Source organism: Engraulis encrasicolus, chromosome 15 (assembly GCF_034702125.1).
Source record: "Engraulis encrasicolus isolate BLACKSEA-1 chromosome 15, IST_EnEncr_1.0, whole genome shotgun sequence".
Classification (NCBI taxonomy): domain Eukaryota; kingdom Metazoa; phylum Chordata; class Actinopteri; order Clupeiformes; family Engraulidae; genus Engraulis; species Engraulis encrasicolus.
Genome location: NC_085871.1, coordinates 24,275,049 through 24,295,038, shown reverse-complemented (window position 1 = coordinate 24,295,038; position 19,990 = coordinate 24,275,049). Strand labels below are relative to the sequence as shown.

General features: G+C 39.9%; 1 protein-coding gene across 1 annotated transcript; it reads left to right on the top strand.

The window, feature by feature from the left end:
* The first annotated feature begins 23 nt into the window (after nucleotides 1–23).
* LOC134464211 (uncharacterized) lies at nucleotides 24–18,612 on the top strand. Its single transcript, XM_063217686.1, has 6 exons — nucleotides 24–251; nucleotides 2,556–2,810; nucleotides 2,960–3,085; nucleotides 11,624–12,067; nucleotides 12,175–12,387; nucleotides 18,566–18,612. Exons 1-6 carry the CDS (start codon nucleotides 203–205, stop codon nucleotides 18,610–18,612), a joined length of 1,134 nt encoding a protein of 377 aa, XP_063073756.1. The 5' UTR covers nucleotides 24–202.
* Nucleotides 18,613–19,990: the final 1,378 nt, after the last annotated feature.

Genomic DNA, 19,990 nt, shown 5'->3' with positions numbered 1-19,990 from the left:
CTGACTCCGACGGGTCAGCTCTAGCGGCATGAGGACTGATGCCACTACATTGAGGGGAGGACCAGGCCAAGATCATCAGCAGTCCACCGGGCAAATGCCAATCCAGCCATATAGGTGTAATATGTCAAGGGTTAAACATTGACTAAATGTTGTACTTTCACTTACCTGCACCGAGGGAGAGAATGCCGTCCGGAGCTCGATCATGGGAAATTTGATGAAAAGAATCTTCGTTCTTTTCACATTGTTTCATGGTAAGTAATAATCCTTTGGTAAAACATCACTTAGTTATTTCAGTTTGCAACTTTTCTGGTTATTACATCTTCACCTTTACCTATTGCACATTACAATTGCTTACTTTATATTTATTATTATATCACAATGCTACTATCACACCATGTCAGAATCGTCACAATAGGACATAACTGGAAATGCACAACAATACCTCTTCATGTTCTATGTATGTCTGCTGTTGCCCGGTCTGCACTTTATATGTCTGTAAGGTATTGTATAGGTACTCTAGTGTAATGTATGTGTACTGTCTTTGTCTAATTGTCTATGTCCACACCTAAAGTCTATGTCTTTGTCTGCATGGGAAAGTAAGAAACGTAATTTCAATTATTTGTATGACCAGTGCATGTAAAGAAACAATATACAATAAACTTGACTTGACTTGACTTGACTTAGGCCTACCATATCGGTTGCAAGTCTGACAACATTGTGGCATATGGCTTGAATATAATCACGACAGTAGGCTACACAAAGTCATTATAAGGTCCCAGTTAATATCATTGTGTCTATTCTGAAACTCTGCGGGGATAAAGTTGTAATGGCTGGTGATAGTTTGTGCACTTCCTGGGTTTAGTTTTTAGATCTGCTGATCCTAATGGTTGGTCTCGGAGGGCCTGTTGGCTTTCGTGATTGGTTTTTCCCCTTTAAACCCACTAAAATGCTATAGGCATGAACGGCCATCCGGGTACTTTGCTTGTCAATGTGCGTTACGCCCCTTTGTGGGTGAAAACAAACCAAATGTCTCATCAACTTACATGCTATATTTGCTTGTCTAAATGAACACAGTCCATGCTTCAGCCACGGCTGTTTGGTTATATTATTTGAACAGCCGGCAACACAACACGTTTTCGGCATGTTGCGCGTGAACAGCGCTAGTCTACAGGTCCGTATCTTTCGTTTATTAAACCCCAACATCACCAATTAACTTGCATGGGTTGTTTTCCCCCACAAATGGGCGTAACGCACATGGAAACGTCACGCCATTCATGAGTTAGTGGTGTCTTTGTGTTTTTATAGAATGTAATGAATTAGTGTTGAGTAGTTCCACAAAATGATGAAGTCATTGTTGTTGATATTTTTGCGACACAGCTTATTGCTATGACAAAAACTGAACTTTGGTAAAGGCTGTAAAAGCATGTTTTATAGGATAGGCCCTAGGTCTAGTAGGATTTTATCATGAAGAACAGTCTTCAAAGCGTTAGCGTTAGACAACAGTATGAGTACAATATGAGAACAATATGAGATCATTTAGTGGCATGTGCCATGTGGCATGCGCCAGTGACATGCGGAAGTGGTATCATTGGCATGCTATTATAAAACACATTTTCCCACTGACAGGTTAGGTTTATGAATAGGTTTTGGTTTAGGCACAGTTCGGCATGTTTATAGGTTGGCGTACACACATTTTTCACTGACAGGTTAGGTTTTTTTTAATTTTAAGGATGATTTGCACGCATGTGGTCCATTTTTTCCAGGAGTATCCTCAAATTGGCCTGCCATCCATGGCCCCACTAATGGAGACGTGACCTTGAAGCCAGGGGTGGAAGGAGAGATAAATTACATCCTTTGGATGCACCAAGGCAACCAAATAGTGTACTGGCACTCAATTCTTGTTCGTGAACCAGCTTTTTTAGAGTTTTCGAGATTTAAGGGTCGTACAAAGCTGAACACAAACACGGGAGATGTCACTATCCAAAGTCTGACAAAAGAAGACAATGGGTTATATGAAGTAGAGGTTAAAATTGCTGGACTGCGGAGAAATGTAATGTATGAACTGTATGAACTGAAAGTAACAGGTAAAAACAATGTGGTTTTGTCAACTACTCTTTATAAATGAATGTGTGATGTATAAACTCTTAATTAATAACAACCAATCAGACTATATGTATCTTCATAAGCTTTAAGCCTTATGCACTTTCACTTTCACGCGATTCGATTAATTAATTTATGCCATTAAAAAAATTAATCGCAGTATAATATAGCTACATAGTTCTGGATTAGACCAGTGGAAGGCAGTATTACGCCTGATGGTGAACAGCCTGCTGAAATTGAGAACAGTTCTCTCCTTTTAAAAATGAATAATATTTTATATTAAGCTTTTATTTATTGTTATTATTCAAAATCCATGTGAAAAAAATGTTTTTCACTGTTCTCAAGTCAAATATTTAAATATGATTAAAAAGCGATTCATTAATTTCAAAGCCTATAGATTAATTTGATTACAATTTTTAATCGATTCCCAGCCCTAGTAATTTAATTTGTTGCAGACCCTGTGACCAATGTAGACCTATACATAACCTGTAAATGCAGCGATGGCATGTCAACGCTACACTGCACAGCAGAAGGTGAGAGTCTGACATACAGCTGGTCAGGGCCTGGACTACCGACTGCAGGGATGAGCGGACAGACGGGACCACAGATCAGTCATGAGAACCAGGACTCAGTCTACACCTGTAACGTCTCCAACCCAGTCAGTCACAGCAGTGTGTCCTTCCATGCCAGGGACTGCTTTGGCACAAGATGTGAGTCCTCATCTCTCTCTCTCTCTCTCTCTCTCTCTCTCTCTCTCTCTCTCTCTCTCTCTCTCTCTCTCTCTCTCTCTCTCTCTCTCACACACACACACAGAGTTATAAAGACCAAAATTAATTATTATTTTTTATTTGTCACGTAGATCAACCACATTCCAAAAGCATTGGACCAATAGTTGTTTGGATTGTTGGATGGCTTGCTACTGTTGCTCTCGTGGTTGCTTTGGCTCTTGGTGTTTGGTGCTGGTTTAAGAAGATGAAAGAAAGAGGTAAGTCTCCAGACACAAGAACATAATTGTAAGTGTGTGATACAAGCCACTATGGAAACATATAGGGTTTTCACATCTGGTCCCTTTCAGCCATTTAAGTGAACTCAGACCTGTGACTCAGCATTTGCTGTGGATAAGTGAATGCTCAAAAGTGGACCCAGACCACTCGGAAGCGAACCTCACTGAGACCCATCAGTACAGTTCGCTTATGAGTTCTGACAAGTTACACTTGTGACTAGGTGTAATCACTTAAGGAGGGCTCTAGAGGACCGGGTGTGATCAAAAAGAAGACTGACACACCATAAAAGCCTAACAGGACCAGACAGATGAGCCGGTTCTTTTTGTAATACACTCACAATATGAACAAAAACAGAACTTTTTGGTCCACTTAAAGAGGACTGAGTTTGGACTGAGTTTTTGGCCCATATAATGTTTACACTGGATAGTCCAATGGACAAGACCTATAAAAAATGTATTGGATTTTTTTGTTAAAAGTTTGCAATCATGCCAGAGGTTATAAGCATGGACAAATGTTTCAGAATCCATTGGTTGCCAACAGGAAACTTGACCTTTAAGGTCACATTTGAAGGGCAAAAGGTAAATTATGGTCAAATAATAGACATATATACTTTGGTAGCTCATATCTTGGCAATACCTTGCACTGATTCTTGAAAAAGCGGCTAAAACATGTCTCAGCAATAAACTGCCAATTATGTTGAAAATAAACTACATTTTCATGATCAAAATGAATCCAGGTAAAGACCCAGGGGTCTGTTACACAAATGTACAGTCGTTTGAAGTATTTAAGTGCAATTGTATTACTTTTCATGGCTATAAACCTGCCCACACCCTGTAAAAACAGCTGTCCCAAGGACAGACATCATAAGTTCAATTGACTTAAAATGTAAAAATCACTGATATTATCGAATAATATCACCATGATGTGAAAGTCCATATTGAAGTGGTTCTGCAGATATGCACATAGTGCGTGTAAAGCAATATTTACTACTATTTTCTGATTGCTCAAAGTGTGTCCAGCATATTAGTCACCACCGTCAGATTTTTTTTTAAAAGACGATAAAATCAGGTCTGCACAAGGTCATTGTCATTACTTAGGACCCCTTTTCAAACCTTTAGCTCTGAATACTTCACCATCACTGAAGCTCCTGTAAGTTTACTATTTTGTCCTCAATTTGTTAATTTGTTTGGACACTGGTACTGTCCCAACCATAAACTGTCAACACCGTCGGGGGTTTTAATTAATAGTATTATGTTGTATTAATGTTAATTATATATACTTTTTCAGAAGTGGCATGAAGACCCTAAGAAACAGAGCGAAAACGAAGTGGCTAATGTGAGCAAAAAATGCATAATATGCAAAAGAGTGTTTTTTTGTCTCACACCGTCAGATATCACCACCGTCAGATTTTGTTCCGCTCATCATCTTGTTCTATATTTTACTAAATTGTGCTGGCTGCCAGCCATTTTCATAAAAGAGTAACCCAGAGTGCCAGAGATTTTTCAGCATTTTGGGTGTTTTTTGGAGGCTCACAGAAAATTGAGTTCTGTGTCTATGTCAACACCATACCTATCAAAACACAGATTAGACGCTCATCTGTCATCAGAAAAAAACGGTGTCTCTCTACCCCTTTCCGTTCAATCATCTGTTGAAAATAAGTGGAATTCGCCAAAATGCTGCTTTCTAGCCAAAAAGCTGAGAAAACGCCATTTGAAGTTGACCTATAATTGCAAGTGTTTTTGCTCATAATGACACCGTCCTAACAACTCCAAACCTATCAGATGCTATTACAGAGTCTCCTGTCATCTGTAGCCAGAACAAAAGATCGTTTGTATGGTCTTTTCAACCTAATAATGTACTGAAATATAGCGGGTTGGGCTTGAAAACAAGAGTGTTTTGGTTTGTTGCTGGCGCGCACAATGGATCATGACAGCAGGTGCATGATGTAACTCATGTGAAATACTAAACTCACAGAAATACTGTCTCATAGTCCCTCTGTTTAGCCTGTAGTCCTCTCGTTGGGGAACAAATCACAGCTGATTTGTTTCCTCCTGTACCGTGTGAACTGGGAGGCAGGCAGGCAGGCGGCACAACTTAGTTACTGCTGCTTCTTTGGCAGAGCGGACAATTTGCAGATTGATGATTACTGTCATCATGTTTCTGCTATAGTGATCTTGTCATATATTGTTCAATGAATTTTCTTTTGATAAAGTACTGATCACATATCCAACATTTCACAAGCCGATTGGAGTGGGGAAGGCTAGCTGGTCTGAGGCTAAGTGCAATGCTTTCTCATGTGAGCTGAATGTATCTGACCAGACACAAAGGCTAGCCTACTCTGTTCCAAGAATCTGCAACCCCCCTGTCTTTTTGATGATACAGTAAGCTGATCATACTATACAGATCCATAACTGCAACTGTAGAATGAGTAAAAATAGTTGACTTACCAAGGCTCCTTTATTTAGGCTTAGTTGTAAGTTGTTAGCGATTTCGTGCTAGCTAGCTAGCGTAGCAAACAATAGCCAAACATTCCCAACTGAGGTGACCACTAGTCCCGTGCATTTTCCTGTTAGATGATCTTTTGTACGCATCATCCTGATGTTGTGTAGGCTGATCACATTATCCAAAATGAAACAGTTGCCACACAGATCATCTCTGGTTGAACATGGTGTATTTTGGGCAAGCTAGTTACAATGCCTACTAGCTAGATGGCAACAGGGGGGGTGTATTTTGGTCATGAGAGGAACTTTTTTTTGTCAGACTCTGACACTAAAATCATTAGAATACCTGTGTTAAAAGGTGCATTCGAGATGTGTCAACGCATGTATGCGCATTTAGACAGCAATGCACCCTGGATGGAAAATGCTGCATGACGGTTAGATTTCCTGTCAAGCTTCGAAATTTTGTCGACGTTGCGTTGACAAGGTGCCATGTCACATGGTGTAAAACTATCGCAGGATGAATGCGGCTGCAGTCAGATCTTGCAACCTCTGCAGTTGCTTATCCCCTTCAACGCTCGTCGGCGGACTGCCTCCGAGGTCACGCGCCCATGAACTGGTTGGTCAACAACTCACTCACGTGTGTATATGGGTCTTGTCTCACACCTCTACACAAGTTTGCGCAGGTCCCCACTTCAGCTCCTCCTCACTGCCCGTCCCCCCACTCCTCACACGTGGTGTGTTAGTAGAGCAAACCGGTGCGAGCTCATCGTCTCGTTCATATTTGTGGCCGACTTTAAATGCGCTGTATTTAATAACACCCACATCGTGACAAGTTCTCGCTCACGTGCTTCCGTCAACGTTGGTCGACAGCAACAAAGTCGTATGGGCTACAAATCAGAGGGCAAGAAAGTAGACTACTGTCACAGGTGCTTTACTTTCAAAAATGATTTTGCTATGCTACTTTTGAGATTATAATAGTAAAAAGGGATGTTTTTGTCTTGACATTTCCTCTTGATGTGAGCTAATGCCCTGCCCTGACTGTTCCTAAGGACACTTCTGCCACCTACAGGAACAGTTAGAACATGACTAGAGGCGTGAAATTAATACACAACATAGGTCAGACCGTCCTCAAGGCGTGGCTGTAAAAAAACGCAATTATCGGCGAACGACGTCGAAGGCAGGGGGCGTCACTATTCGAAATGACGTCATTCGACGGCTAAGGGAGCCAATGAGTTAATGAAACATTACCAGACATGTTAGTAATAATTGTTGCCCAAACTTATACTCCAGCCTCCACTGAGGTGCATTTGGAGGGTTTTTTTCACAAAACCTGACGGTGGTGACATCTGAAGTAGTTCACAAAAATGCATGTGTTTTACATGTTTTTCACAAGTTTTAAGAATATGCTTCCAATAAGTATCTACAATTATGTTGAATTTTAAAAGTAATTCGCTTAAATACAGTAAACATATTTTTTTACTTCTAATTCTGTCTGACGCTGGTGACAAAACCAAGAAAGAGCCCATTTTATGAAAAATGTAAAACATGGGGAGCTTGGCCAATACATTCACTGCACTTGGCCAATACATTCACTTGGCCAATACATTCACTGCACAGCCAAGACCTTCATCTATGATAATACACCTCTATATTTTGGATTTGAACAGCTTAAAACCTGTTTATGCCACATTTTCAATTATCTAGGCCTACTTCCTAGAGTATCTAACAAATGAAGAAAAAACACATGCACAAACATACTGTGCACACACAAAAATAAAGTGTTTATGCTAGATGTCATTGACTTGAGAGGGCTATTTATTTTGCTAAATGTAGGTAATAATTAGGTCACTTTCACCACCTTCAGATTACTGTCACCACCGTCAGTTCTTAAGTCACCACCGTAAGAAGGAGTTTTGGACATTTTAAATTAATGTGCTTACAAAATGTTTCTTTGGAGTTGTTGAATTATCAAAGTAATAGCAAATTTAATCCTACACGAATATTTGTGAAATTACACAAAAAAAATTGATCTATTTAGGCATTAAGTAAGCATTGTCTGACAGCGCATATTTTTAAATTAGAACACATGAAGCAGTATTAAAATAGAATGAAAGTGAATTTTCAACATTTAAAGGCGTATGTGTGAACCAGAAAACACACACAATCATCAAAAAAACTCCAGATACATATGCAACCAAATCAATACACTTTTTATTGCTTTTAATTGTGTCTGACGGTGTTGACAAAAAAAGGTATGATGGGAGAAAAACCTGATTTCTGAAAAAAAAAACCAAAATGGGGAGATTGGCCTTGTGCATTTCTGAAAAGCCAAGACCTTTGTCTACGAAGATATACCATATTATTTTGTAATACACTTCGTTTTTTTCTTTCAAGATTACAACCTGTTTTAGCCACTTTCTCAAGAATCAGTGCTTGACGACTCAAACAAAAAAATATTACACATGATCTGCACTACCCCCAGAGGAAGCATACTGAATATGGTGCAAATTGGTCATTGGGAGGCGCTACAGTTAGTGAAAATGTATTTTGGCCAATACTGTGGGCCAAACAGGAACTTACCTCATATACATGGTTAATTGTGAGTTGAGTATGAATGAAGGGCAACACATGCATGAAGGGCAACGCATGCATGGAGGGCAACGATTGCATGACGGTCAAGCATATTGCAGCATTTTTGTGAGGAAATGCAATCTAGTTGCTTTTACCTTTACTCCTTTTTATTCTATTTTCACCTGCCATGCCTTGTGTTTTTATTTTTCATTTTATTTCATTGTATTTGATTTGATCATACTTTTCTGTGAAGCGCACTGAATTGCATTTATGTATGAAATGCGCTAAACAAATAAAATTGCCTTGCCTGGCCTTACATTGCCTTACTGTTGCTTGCTAGGGTCTATACTTTTCTGTAAAGCACACTACATTGCACATCATAGGTCAGACCGTCCTCAAGGCGTGGCTGTAAAAAAACGCAATTATCGGCGAACGACGTCGAAGGCAGGGGGCGTCACTATTCGAAATGACGTCATTCGACGGCTAAGGGAGCCAATGAGTTAATGAAACATTACCAGACATGTTAGTAATAATTGTTGCCCAAACTTATACTCCAGCCTCCACTGAGGTGCATTTGGAGGGTTTTTTTCACAAAACCTGACGGTGGTGACATCTGAAGTAGTTCACAAAAATGCATGTGTTTTACATGTTTTTCACAAGTTTTAAGAATATGCTTCCAATAAGTATCTACAATTATGTTGAATTTTAAAAGTAATTCGCTTAAATACAGTAAACATATTTTTTTACTTCTAATTCTGTCTGACGCTGGTGACAAAACCAAGAAAGAGCCCATTTTATGAAAAATGTAAAACATGGGGAGCTTGGCCAATACATTCACTGCACTTGGCCAATACATTCACTTGGCCAATACATTCACTGCCAAGACCTTCATCTATGATAATACACCTCTATATTTTGGATTTGAACAGCTTAAAACCTGTTTATGCCACATTTTCAATAATCTAGGCCTACTTCCTAGAGTATCTAATAAATGAAGAAAAAACACATGCACAAACATACTGTGCACACACAAAAATAAAGTGTTTATACTAGATGCCATTGACTTGAGAGCAGTGTTAATTTTGTCATCCATTTTTCTATTTAGTCTTAGTCTTAGTCTTGTGTCAAAGTCCATTCTTAGTCTTAGTCGCTTTTAGTCTTTCAAAAATCATTTTTGTTTAGTTATTATTTAGTTGACTAAAAGTCCTCAACATTTTTGTCTAGTTTTAGTCTTTCACAAATAATTTTTGTTTAGTCATTATTTAGTCGACTAAAAGTCCTCAACATTTTTGTCTAGTTTTAGTCTAAACATTTTAGTCTTTATTTTAAGTCACAATACAATAAAACACAAGGCCTTTAGTAATACACTAGGACTTGGTTATTGCCATTCTGGTAATAGCAAATTTATAACACTGTGTCTTAAAAAGACACTATGTAGAATTATGCGCCAATGTCATGTCTGTCTCTAAATCTAACCTAGCTAAACTTTCGGTGAGAATGATTTTAATCCCACTGTGCCAGCAGTCAATAGTGCATAGAAATGTGAATATGTCGCTGGTGCTATGTATTCATAAGGGGATTTTTTTTTTGTTTGAGAAACTTCTCCCCCAATATTCCTTAGGGTCAGTCTGCTAAGTTACATTCAGGGTTTTCTGACAGTGGGGCTGCGAAAGCGGTCCAGAGCATTCATTTAATGACTCAAATAAGTGTCGGTGGATGGATTTAATCCCATAGTGTCCCTTTAAAGGTTGATTACCAATTAACAATTAATTTATAGGCATTAGTTGTGGTTGTACCAATTTATGTCTGAGCCCCCAAAAAAGTCTACGTCTTAATCGTTTTTAGTCTTTCACAAATCATTTTTGTTTGTCAGAATTTAGTCGACTAAAAGTTAGTTCTTAGTCTTAGTCGCTTTTAGTCTTTCACAAATCATTTTTGTTTAGTCATTATTTAGTCGACTAAAAGTCCTCAACATTTTAGTCTCGTTTTAGTATTTCACAGATCATTTTTGTTAGTCAGAATTTAGTCGATTAAGCTCTCAAAGGGTTAGTCGACTAATATATTCAGTCTTAGTCTAGTCGACAAAATTAACACTGCTTGAGAGGGGTATTTATTTTGCTAAATGTAGGTAATAATTAGGTCACTTTCACCACCTTCAGATTACTGTCACCACCGTCAGTTCTTAAGTCACCACCGTAAGAAGGAGTTTTGGACATTTTAAATTAATGTGCTTACAAAATGTTTCTTTGGAGTTGTTGAATTATCAAAGTAATAGCAAATTTAATCCTACACGAATATTTGTGAAATTACACAAAAAAAATTGATCTATTTAGGCATTAAGTAAGCATTGTCTGACAGCGCATATTTTTAAATTAGAACACATGAAGCAGTATTAAAATAGAATGAAAGTGAATTTTCAACATTTAAAGGCGTATGTGTGAACCAGAAAACACACACAATCATCAAAAAAACTCCAGATACATATGCAACCAAATCAATACACTTTTTATTGCTTTTAATTGTGTCTGACGGTGTTGACAAAAAAAGGTATGATGGGAGAAAAACCTGATTTCTGAAAAAAAAAACCAAAATGGGGAGATTGGCCTTGTGCATTTCTGAAAAGCCAAGACCTTTGTCTACGAAGATATACCATATTATTTTGTAATACACTTCGTTTTTTTCTTTCAAGATTACAACCTGTTTTAGCCACTTTCTCAAGAATCAGTACTTGACGACTCAAACAAAAAAATATTACACATGATCTGCACTACCCCCAGAGGAAGCATACTGAATATGGTGCAAATTGGTCATTGGGAGGCGCTACAGTTAGTGAAAATGTATTTTGGCCAATACTGTGGGCCAAACAGGAACTTACCTCATATACATGGTTAATTGTGAGTTGAGTATGAATGAAGGGCAACACATGCATGAAGGGCAACGCATGCATGGAGGGCAACGATTGCATGACGGTCAAGCATATTGCAGCATTTTTGTGAGGAAATGCAATCTAGTTGCTTTTACCTTTACTCCTTTTTATTCTATTTTCACCTGCCATGCCTTGTGTTTTTATTTTTCATTTTATTTCATTGTATTTGATTTGATCATACTTTTCTGTGAAGCGCACTGAATTGCATTTATGTATGAAATGCGCTAAACAAATAAAATTGCCTTGCCTGGCCTTACATTGCCTTACTGTTGCTTGCTAGGGTCTATACTTTTCTGTAAAGCACACTACATTGCATTTATGTATGAAATGCGCTATACAAATAAAATGGTCCTGCCTTGCCTTACTGCTGCTTGCTAGGGTTTATAGTTATTTATATATTTGATCTATTACATAATTCATACTTACGCAGTTAGAATGTTTTGTTAATTGTTTTGCTATTCAGTTCAATGTTGTCCATTGTTTGTCTTATCTATAGATGGAGCAGTACATTGTAATTTCTATGTTTAGGACATGTAAAGAAGAAATTGACAATAACTCAAACTAATCTGTCTAATTTACAGTAAAAGGAGGCACTGGAATTGAGACTGTGCCTTCAGAAGAGAAGCTTGATGATAAACGACCACTTCTACAAGCACTACCTACTGAATTTCCAATCCCTCTTCCTCGTGCACATGGAGACGTAAATGCATCGTTAGTCTTAGGTCCAAGTCCGGGACATGAAAATAAATTGGTAAATATGTATGTGACTGGGCAGAGTGAAGGGCAGAAGATAGAATGGACAAGTCAGGATCGAGGTGATGAGCAGCACAATCCTGAAGAATCAGTTGCTCCACAAACACCTTCAGAGAACGCAGAGCATTCCTTAACACTTCAGAGACAGCAACATACAGATTTAATTCCAGACTCACCCAGTCTATCAGTAGATAACCATGGTGTCAACAAATCCTCAGCCTCTTTAGAGATCAGTACAAATGGTGAACAGAACGACTCAACAGAGATTGACGGTAAGTTTTATTTAGGCTTCAAACTATATGCAAAACACACTACTTTCAGACAAATGTCTGAGCTATTTCCTCCTCTAACATTTTGGTGGATTTACATGATATGCCAGGAAAAATGGATTCATCATCATTGTTCATCACCCATCAAGATGATCAATCAGAGCCTGAGGGCAAGTCTGGACTACCGACTGCAGGGATGAGCGGACAGACGGGACCACAGATCAGTCATGAGAACCAGGACTCAGTCTTCACCTGTAACGTCTCCAACCCAGTCAGTCACGGCAGTGTTTCCTTCCATGCCAGGGACTGCTTTGGCACAAGAGGTGAGTCCTCATCTGTCTCTGTCTGTCACTCTCTCTCTCTCTCTCTCTCTCTCTCTTTCACACACACACGTCATGCACACACACAAACCTGTCTGCCTGTCAGAAAATTAGGAACCTTGTGCCCTGCACTATTTCTAGAGTGCATGCACTTAGAAAATTCTAATGATTTGCTAAGTCCAACTAAAAAGTCTTTTTAGAGTTTTAAAAGTCATATATACACCTTAGTCGAGCTGCAATCAAACTGAAAAGGAGTTTGAGAAATTGAACTATGCTTGCCAGCTAGTGACGATTTCCATGGGCGTTTTTAGCCCAAAATTACCACAGGGGCCTGACAGGGGCCCACATGTTTTGAGGGGGGCCCATGTACCTTATATTCTTCGACCTTTATAGAAGCTAAGCCTACCGCTTGAAGCTCCTGAAGTGTTGCTTGACTTAACACCAATCAGACGCGCTTGCTCAGCAGGTGGACATGAGTATGCATGAATAAACAATCTTGACGTCTTCTTACTTTTCGTAATTTATTGCGTCTCACCACAGTTAAAGTGCATCCAGTAGCAGTACATTCCCAGTCAGCAAAGTCCACAATAATCCATGAAGCGAAAGTTAAGCACGACCGAAAGTTCTCATACATACGCCGAGACGAAGCGGTCAAAACTGTATGCGTTCACCTCCGTCAGGCAACACCTGTCACCTGAACAAAGGTTCCCCCTTATATTGCTGTGACCCCAATTACAATGCAAGCGCCACCCAGTGGACAATTACAGCATGACATGAAACAGAAAGACAACAAAGGCAAAACTGGCTCTTACAACCTTACTTTTGCCAAAATATCAGCCTTTTTCTAAACCAAGTGTTGCCTAAAATACCTGCAAAAACACATGCTTCAGCATCTGAAGCACATACTAAGCATGTAATTAATTGAATTAAAACCTGCTTCATTTTGCATTATCACCCATTCATTCAGCTCTAACATACAAACTTTCTTCATTTACAAAAACGTTGAATTTCATGAGCCTAAAGCTACATCATGCAGCTCCTGGCACCACGGTCAATGGTAACCTACACAGTATTTGGCATCAATGGGTTAACCAACTTACCAATTTCATATTTAATCTAGCTAAATCACAATGAGCTGCATGCCTTATTTGAAATGTGCTATACCAATTATTATTATTATGGAAGAAATATAATGGCAAGAACATACAAACTAGGAATGGGCGGTTTTGAAAAAAAAAATGTGTATCACAGTTTTCTTGATGACAATTGATATTTTTTAATATATATAAGTGGCGATGTTCCTCAAAACCTTTCTAACAAAAAGACTGGAAATTAAATTTAAAAATGAGATAAAATCATGAATTCAAATTAATCTCCATTTCTATTTTATCGCTTTTTCATTTCAATAATATTTTTATAATTTACAGTTTATATTTCCCTATCCAACTAAGTCTCAAATAAGAGAAAATGCAGCATTGTATAAAACAGCCTAAAATCTCCACCACAGGGCAGTCAGTCCCAGTAGCAGATCTTTCAAGGAAGAAGGGTTAAATAATTATAAGCAGCTGCTAATTTCTCTGGCAGCTGTTTTGGGCTTTTTTTTCTAAGACAGCCCAAAACAGCTTATTTCTCTTACACCTGGCAACACTACTTGCTTATTTCACATTCTACATCTGGCAACACTGGTTCCTAGGTCCAGCGTCGTGTTGCTTGTGCTAGACTAGCGACAGAGCAGTGGGAACAGAAACGAAACAGGCTGAAGACACGGAAAACAAACGGATTTACTGACATTGTGTGAATATTTCCTTTCAATTAAAGGTCAAATCCAACGTAGAAGGTATTTTGTCTGGTAGTTTGTGTCATATGGCGATGCATTTCGCTCCTATTTTGCTCCCAAATCATTTCAAACAGCAATGTAGCTAGGCCTAATGTATCTTGTCTGTCCATTGCATTTGTAAGCTAGGCTACTTTAGCCTATGACAAAACTCATAAGCAGCCTTAATTGCAGTGCTGCAGCACACACAGTTGGGATGGTAATTAAATACCATTATGAATCTGAGAACTGTTAATAATTAATAAAATAGCACCACATAGAATTGCCTTAAAGCGATGGTTCGGAGTAGAATCACCCTAATGCCATTTGAACCGTGACACCCATCCACCTTTACACCCGAAGTGTTTTCTGCCGCAGGCTTACATCAACAGAGTTGCCGTGTTGTTCGATGTTTATTCCGGATAGCTTGACTCAAGCGCATATGGATACTGGGCACCGTCTCCAAACTTTCCCCACAAAAATAACATGTCATGACACCAAACTTCTACAGTATAACAAATGTGGTTTGTACTCACAAAAAGATGAATTTGAAACTTTGTACATAGTCCAGGAGTTTATTAGTAACAACACACGAGCTGCTGCTAAACATCCGTCAACGTCACTTCCTCCAGCTGGGACTTTGTTGATGGAAACAAATACACGTGAGTCCGGAAGGCGGAAAACTCAAAAAGACAGCTTGCGCTACAACTAGAAATTAACCACTTCGGATTTAAATTTTACCACGTTTAATAAATAGAAGACGATGCCACACTCGTGCATATATCCTGGCTGTGGACTAAAACACAAACCTTACAATAAGTGGACAGTCCCAGCTGGAGGAAGTGACGTCGACGGATGTTTAGCAGCAGAAAAGCTAATCGTCTCGTGTGTTGTTACTAATAAACTCCTGGACTATGTACAAAGTTTCAAATTCATCTTTTTGTGAGTACAAACCACATTTGTTATACTGTAGAAGTTTGGTGTCATGACATGTTATTTTTGTGGGGAAAGTTTGGAGACGGTGCCCAGGATCCATATGCGCTTGAGTCAAGCTATCCGGAATAAACATCGAATAACACGGCAACTCTGTTGATGTAAGACTGCGGCAGAAAACACTTCGGGTGTAAAGGTGGATGGGTGTCACGGTTCAAATGGCATTAGGGTGATTCTACTCCGAACCATCGCTTTAACTCAGCCACATAGGCCTACAGTAGCCTAAGTGCCCAAACCGGATGCATGCCACCATTCCGTTTAAAACCGGCTTATTGCTCACCTACAGAAACTTAAGGAAATTCATTGTTTCCTCACTTCAGCACGTTATCCAACTCCATTTAGGTCCAGCGATGATAGCTCCAAAAATGAAGAAGTTCTAGCTCACAAGTCTGCAGGTCGCAGCGTGCGAATAGGGTTGAGTGCGTGCAGGGGCAGTGGCAGCACCTCACCCGAGCCTGGGGGCAAAGTATTGACGAAGGCCCCCCTACCCAATATGTGTAATGTCACTAGGACCCAATTCTGTACCCCCTCTGTGCCTGTGCCTGGGACAACTGACCCTCCTAGCCCCTTCCTGTGTGTGTTGCACTTGGAATCCGTCAATGCACGTTGCAAACCTGTTAGACATTATTATTATTTCTATATCACTGACTGGCGCAGGGGCCCTAGGGGGGGCCAGGACCAATCCTACAGGGGCCCAGGCCCACCCTGGCCCCTGTCTAAAAACGCCCATGACGATTTCCCAATGTCAAGTGTTCTAGTCTTGGTAGTGCATGAAGCGCCCAGTTATTGGATACTCTTTGGTGAACTCCGCGGATGATCCAATCACCAGGTGTTTCACGCACTAGCAAGGCTAGGACCAAGGACATTTGGCATTGGGAAATGGTGACTGTGACTCTTTGTAGAGCTACGCTATGCTGGCATGTACTACACCTTAGTTCGACTATTGGCCAGCCACTCCCCTTTCTGAACCCACTCTGCCTTCTAGGAGTTAAGTAACCAAAGTTACAAGTTATCAAGGTCAAAAGACTTTTATTCACAGAAACATCCCTAATGGTTAAGGGTGGATTATCAGCGAAAGGAGAGGGATAGAGAGATCATCTGTACCCATGTTGTTTTAAAGCTAACTGTGAGAATGGAAATGGGGAACCTCTGTTCATTTTTGCTGCTGTCTTTGCACGTAGTTATCAGTCTCATTATCTCGTTTGCCTTAAAATGTATTTATTAATAGTTTACAGTGGAGGTAATCTGCAATCATCAATGTGATGTGATTATGTAGATCTTTCCTCAACAGCTAATACATATTAACACAGAGATGTAATTTGGTCAATAGATTGTCATGATGTCAATAACCCCTCAACCACTGCAGAGGTCAGCAGAAATGATGAACAGAACGACACAATGGAGACTGTGGAAGAAGAAGAACAACTTCAGGAAAACAAATGCTCTGCAGCACTACCTGAGGAAGACTTAAGGGCCGTACACACACGTCGCTGCTAGTTACTCGCTCAGCGGATGAAGTCAATAGAATGTCTACGTGTTCCAGCGAGTCTCGCTGGCGAGTAGGCGAGGAGAGTACAAGCGATGCGATGTGGGCGGGTTCCGAGATAAACTTATTTTATCTTCAAGCGACGCGAGTTAAGCGAGTAACCAATTGGAATGCAGGATACAGATTATTGACAGGTGACGTTGCCCCTGTGGTGTTCTGACCACCCAACTTCTGCACGCCATCACACTTTGAAGTGTTGAGGAAAATACATCCAATACAGTGTACACCATCAAAGGCTCATATGCATGGGTGTGCACAGCACACGATCAACGTTAAACAGCGTAGGCCAACATTTTGTTTCGTACGGACGTTATTGGCGCGGACAGCGGGAACCATGACAACCAGTAAACAAAATCACCCAGAGCGAGTGGCAAGTAGGCGAGTGAGCAAGTAGCGAGTAAATAGCAGCGACGTGTGTGTACGGCCCTTTACCCAGAGCGCCAGAAGAGTACCCTGGTGTCAACATACCCTCAGCCACTGCAGGAGAAGAGCAATATCAGGAAAGGGAAGTAGCTGACAGTTCAACTTTTATCCAGGGTTCAAATTACATACCTGTAACTGGTCTTTCAGAAGACAGTTCTCATCTTAATTGTTCTGGTAACACTGCTAATGACACACATGAAAGCACTGAGATTAAAAATAATGTTAAAGTGAGGAACATGGTGTAAAGGGAGACACTAAACATCAGTCTTAGCAGATACCACATGCCAAAATGCAGAGCCGAAATCTAAACCTCCTAAACCTGAAATAGCTCCTAAACCTCCTACCTATAAACCTCCAACAGCACCTAAACCTTCAGTTTCACCAGATGTTGTAGAACGCTATCCAGGTGTAGGGGGAATGTCCAGTGAGACAACAAACTCTAAATTACATGGGAACAAAAGTAGTGTCAAGGGAAACATTGAATCACGCACATAGCCAATTTAAATATGTATGCAGTATTATTATTTGTTTGAAACAACTGTCCTGAAGAAGGCATACTGTAAGTGTGGGACTTTCGTATTTCGTATGTAAAATGTATTTTTATATTTCTGATTTTTTTCTTACTCATGCCACATACTGTACATACCGTTGCCCATGTGGTGCCCAAGTGATTTGCAGTGCTGAGGGTTTGGGTTTGTGTGCTCTGTGTACTTTGTCTAACTGTTTGCGGTATTAAATTGGGTAGGTTTCTGTGTTCTTACTTAAATGAAGCTGATGGTTGAGGTGTAGCCTGTAATCTGTCGGGTATTAGGGTCTGGTCCAAGCCAGCGGTGGGTTTCTCGAATCCGACCAAAATTAGCCTTCGGACCAAGTAAGTCCGAACGAAGTCCGCCACAACAACTAACCAACAACTATGATTTCTCAAAACCCTCATACCAACTTCGTCCGATGTAGGTATGAAGTAAGTCCCATGAAATTCCAACCAAGTAAGTTCAGACGCACGATGAAGTTGTCGGAAATGCTCGGAGTGTCTCGCCTCAGCTCGGGTGCATTTATCGCAAAGCAGTGACGCTACCACAGTGCCTGTCAAATGCAGTAATTACATCTCTATCAAAAGTCCACAAATCTTTGTCAACACAATCATGTCCCCGAATTCACCCCTTCAACTGCAGTTATGAAATGCGACATTACAATCCATCATGCATTATTTTTTTTAACTTAGGTTTTGTGTAGGCCTAATGTTTGCATTAATATTGTATAACCTACTGTACAAGTTTTGCCAACATTTCTTCATTAATATTTACAATTATTTATTGGAAATTAACAGATAATATATTGTATGTGTAAACTAGCTTCATTTTACTCTTAACTGTGGTTCTGTGACTGTGTTTGGGTTTCTGTGTAAGTCTTGGGCCTAACGCTGAGTCCACTAAAGACAGCTGCCCTGTCGTAAATGTAGCTACAGAGGTGTCGTTTATCACACAGCCACTTGGGCTGAAGTTAGTGAGTTCGGTAGGCCCAACATTCAGAGACACTAGGTCTAGGCAATACAACACTCAGGAGTGACCATTTCCTTATTTGACTTACTTGACTATTTGACTGAGCTGACCATGTTTAAGAATGTATTCTTGTATCTTCTTGCTGCACTGATGCTTTGACCATGTTTGTTACATGATGTAATACACATGTGGGGTTTAAATAGGCTACTGTTCTCAGATGCAGCTCGAGAGAACGGTTGGGACAGGCTAGGTTAGGTTCTGAGTAGGGCGTTGTCCCTGGCTCAGAACAAGCCATTCTCACTTAGAGAAGAGCTGGGGACAACTGGGGATGCGCTTGGCGGATGGGCGCTAAAGCCCTGATGCTAGAGGCACTAGGTTATGCTACATTATGGTATTCTAAGGGTTAACTGAATTGCTCTTCTCACTTGCAATGTATCAATAAACTATCTTAATGGCAATGGCATTCATCTCTCCTGACATTTCCTGGCGTCCTGGTTTCTCTTCTCTGTTCTCCTGCACAAAGATGGGTAATGTATGCTTATGGCTGATTGAGCCCAATGAACTAAATAATAACTAAGTATGTAATGGTAATAACAATAATATAAGTACTTGGTATTAATTGGTAAATGGTAAAACATACACGAGTCAGATGGCGGGTGGATATTCTGTGCAACTGGTAATAGCCCAGATTAAGTCTTATTAATTAAATTGGGTTATGGACTATTTTATTGGCCCAGCTAATAATCTTAATTAGCAATGTGGGTTAATAAAAAGTTACAACACTACCACTAATTTGGAACAGTTGGTGGGTGAGTGGTTAAAATGTCGGAATATCATACACGTTTGCCGTTTCCTTATTGGTGGCGTGAGTTCAATCCACGGTGAATAAAGTAGCCTAGCCTATAATAACCACCCATCACATCTTTTTTTTTTCAGAACGGCAAGCGAAGTCATTCTCACGCTCATAGGCAACGCAACACTTTAAGCAGGTCATGGCCACACATATTGGACAGTAAATGCTGCTTGAAATGATAACTAATATTACGCTCGAGAATTAATAAAACATATCAGGATGTTTATGTCATTTTCCAGTCTGCACATCTTTACGCGCAACGTAAGCTAAGGTGGAACTGCCATTATTGCCGTTGTAGCCTACATAAAGACGGGATGAAGGGATGGAAGGATGGATGAGTCCTATGGAAGGGGCCATCAATGTCTGTAAACATGGCACATTCAAAGTCATTCAACGTTGGAAAAGACCTGTCAACACAATCATATCCCCAAAATCCACCCCATTAAATGTAGTAACCAAATGTCGGTCTACACATCATT